Raw genomic sequence first — 3,204 nt, 5'->3', positions numbered from 1 at the left:
GCCTTTTCTGAATCTTTTTATTATTTGAACATTAAAAAAGAGTCAAGTGAAAGCCATTCATTAGGTGTATTGCAATCGTTTCAGGCCAAGTGAGCAGAACAGCCGCGTCATTACCACCAAAGGCACCTGTGTTGGGAGATTAGGCGCTAGCAGTTGACCATGGCTTACGGCCTGCCGAGGAAGAACACGGTGAAAAACATTCTGCGGGGCAGCTTTACAGTGTAAGTATTTTCATGAGGGTAAGCGTTGACTTGGGGTGGTGGGTGGTGGGTGGGGTGTCCTTGCTAAATAAAAATACTGGACACCCTTATGTTCCCCATGACATAGATACCAGCCTGTATGAGGCGTTTTCGGGTGTCTGGATACTGGTTTTTTTTGTTTGTTTTAAGGGAACTGCTTTGACATGAGTTTATAAATAATATTACATGATCTTTTTTTAAAAAATAATTCTTTATTGTTTAAAGTATTACATATACTGTCCCCCTTTCCCCCCATTACCTCCTCCAGCTCCCCTCCCCCCACTCGGCCCTCACTGCCCCACTGTCTGTGTCCAGGGCCATGCGTGTATGCATAGAAGGTCCTTGGTTGATTATCTCCTGCTCACACACCCTCCCCTGCCTTCCCTCTGAGTTTCCCACTCCGCTCCATGGTTGTTACTTGATCTTAACAACAAAAGAACACTTTCAAATAAGAAAACAGGTTCGGAAAAATGGTTGGATCTAAGGGACAGGGTTAGAAGTCTCCTAAAAGCTTTCTACTGTTGCCCACCACCTTAACATACCTCTGTAGATAGTGCTAGAATTTGTCTGTTGCACAGGATGCACGTACACATACACACATATATTCACACACGTGTCCTTATAATGGGATTATATTGAACGTTGCTCCCTACCCCACTAGATCGTGTAAAGCCTAGTGCTTAAGAGCACAGATTCTAAAGCCTGACTTTCCTTGTTCAAATTCCAGCTCCGTGACCTACAGCCTCATGACCTTGGGCAAGTCATTCTCTGTTGTTGTCCCCTAATCTGTAAAATGAGGATAATAACAGCTCCTGACTATTTAGTAGGGTTACGCTGGTAATTAAATGAGTTCATGTGTGTAAACCAATTTAAACAACGCCTAGCTACTTGTAGTAAGTGCTAGACAAATGTTAGCTCATTTATTGCTCTTCTTTCCAAATCAACGTATAAGGATATACCTTATTCTTTCACTACATGTATGTACCTCATTACATGTTTGTTAACCAGGCTCGTTGATAGATATTAAAGCTATTTCCGTGGTGTTGTGTTTTTTTTTTTGACAAACAGTGCATCAGTGAGCACTCTTGTAGATGTCTTAGTGCACTTGTTCAAGTCCGTCTATAATAATTGCAGACTTCAAGTCACTCCTTAAAGTTAGATGGTAAAGTAGCAAGGAAGCTGGAGGTGGAAAACCAAAGCAGGGCAGGTGTGTAATGCCGTCCCCCCACCCCTCCCACCAGAGCAGGTGGATCCCCTTTGTCATGCATATGAGCTCACATTGACTGTAGACAAGAAACAGCTCACTGCCTGTTGCTGATACTTTACATTTCCTAAGTAGAATACATAAAGCTACTCAGTTACAGTTCATAGTGATTATTTTAAGTATCTTAGTTTAGGGTTTCATCTCCTCCAGTTTTCTAAGGATTCTCTTGGTACTGGTGCTTCAAAATAAGTAAGCCTAGGCTAGGTACCAGCTCTGGTTCTTAATGAATGAACTGGTGAGTCTCAATTTCCCTGTCCACCTGTGTAGTGGCCGTAGGATTAAAATAAGATCACACACTCAAAGTCTCAGTCTATGCCACGCACCCTGCTCAGTGCATGATTATTCCCTTTGTTCCTCCCCTATTGTGGCCATATTCCTCATCAGCCATAAAAGACTACATCCTTTTAAAAGACATGGGAAGATTGGATTGCCTCCAGGGAGGCTGTATTGTGAATAAAAGTTGCTGTCATTATAATTTATGGAAGTTTTTCAATAAACCTTTACATTATTTAAAGATATAAAGGTATCAATATAAAACTCCTTCTCCTGGTTAGCTAGATTTGCAAGTCTGGAAAATCCTGAGTCTGCCCCAGTAAACTAAAATGTATAGTGGAAATCAGAACCGAGAATTAATATGATGTCTTCTATATATCCCATAGTAGATGCTTAATAAATATTTGTTGAGTGAATTAATGAATTTTTGCTCCAGACAGCAACCTTGGGATCTTGCACTGCTTACAGAGATCTGGTACCAAAAACTAAGCGAAATCAAATTTCCTTTCTTGGAAGAAATTACCTATGGTGGCCCTATATACCTCAGAAAGTCTAAAATCAGGAGGGACCTTCTGCTTCCTTCTGCAGAAGGTATGTTCAATAAGAGCTACTTTAATATATGGCAAAATTTGTCTTTTGCTTATTGTCAGATAAATGTTTAAATATGTTCATTTGCATCCATACCCCTCTCTATATGTGTAGCCCTCTCTTGTTTAGTATTCAAGAATGTGAATTGTGCTGGATGATAAATACTCAGTTTTGACTAAATTATGCCTGGTAAAAACTGTCTTTGGATTGCTTCATGTATTTTATTTTTTTAGATGTCAAAATGGAAAGGGATATTGAAATGAAGCGCTTAAATAATGTGAAATGTCAGGAAAATGCAGAAAAGGAAATTCAGCTTGCCCTAAGGGAAAAGCAAGTTGGTTTGAGAAGACCTCTTCCGCCTAAATGACAATTGCCTTGAAATCTAATCTGTGCTTTCCGTGTCTGATGGGGGACAGAGGGCTGTAGCCTTCCACTGTGTGAAGTTCCGTGCGGGCATCTGAATGCCGCTGTGGTGAGCCAGCTCAGGTGGGTTAGTGGGCAGCTCGGACAGACCTCCTTGTTCCATTGCATCGCAAGCAACAGCATGGTAAGTAGATGAAAACTGCATCATGAATAGAATCACGTGTGCTGTGCATTTTGATTTTTGTCCATTTGCTCAAAGGGAAGAGGAAACTCCTTGTCGAGACATTATTTTGAAAAACATTTAAAATTGCATCTATGAGATCATAAGGAAGCACCAAAAAGGAGAGAGAGAAATATATATACTGATTTTGAGAGAGAGGGAGAGAAAGAAAAATCAATGTGAGAGTAGAACATCGATCAGCTGCCCAGGGCAAGAAATTCTTTTAAAAATGATAAACTAAAAACTTTTGTTTGTTT

At 40.4% G+C, this 3,204-nt stretch overlaps 1 protein-coding gene across 1 annotated transcript; it reads left to right on the top strand.

Moving 5' to 3' along the window:
• Window positions 1-159: 159 nt before the first annotated feature.
• Window positions 160-2,731, top strand: LOC102753692 (chromosome unknown open reading frame, human C4orf36). Its single transcript, XM_006767194.1, has 3 exons — window positions 160-221; window positions 2,213-2,367; window positions 2,598-2,731. The coding sequence occupies exons 1-3, from the start codon at window positions 160-162 to the stop codon at window positions 2,729-2,731; spliced, it is 351 nt and encodes a 116-aa protein (XP_006767257.1).
• Window positions 2,732-3,204: the final 473 nt, after the last annotated feature.

Source organism: Myotis davidii, unplaced genomic scaffold, assembly GCF_000327345.1.
Source record: "Myotis davidii unplaced genomic scaffold, ASM32734v1 scaffold662, whole genome shotgun sequence".
NCBI classification, from domain to species: domain Eukaryota; kingdom Metazoa; phylum Chordata; class Mammalia; order Chiroptera; family Vespertilionidae; genus Myotis; species Myotis davidii.
The sequence above is the reverse complement of the archived record's forward strand: the minus strand, read 5'-3'. Positions and strand labels throughout refer to the sequence as shown.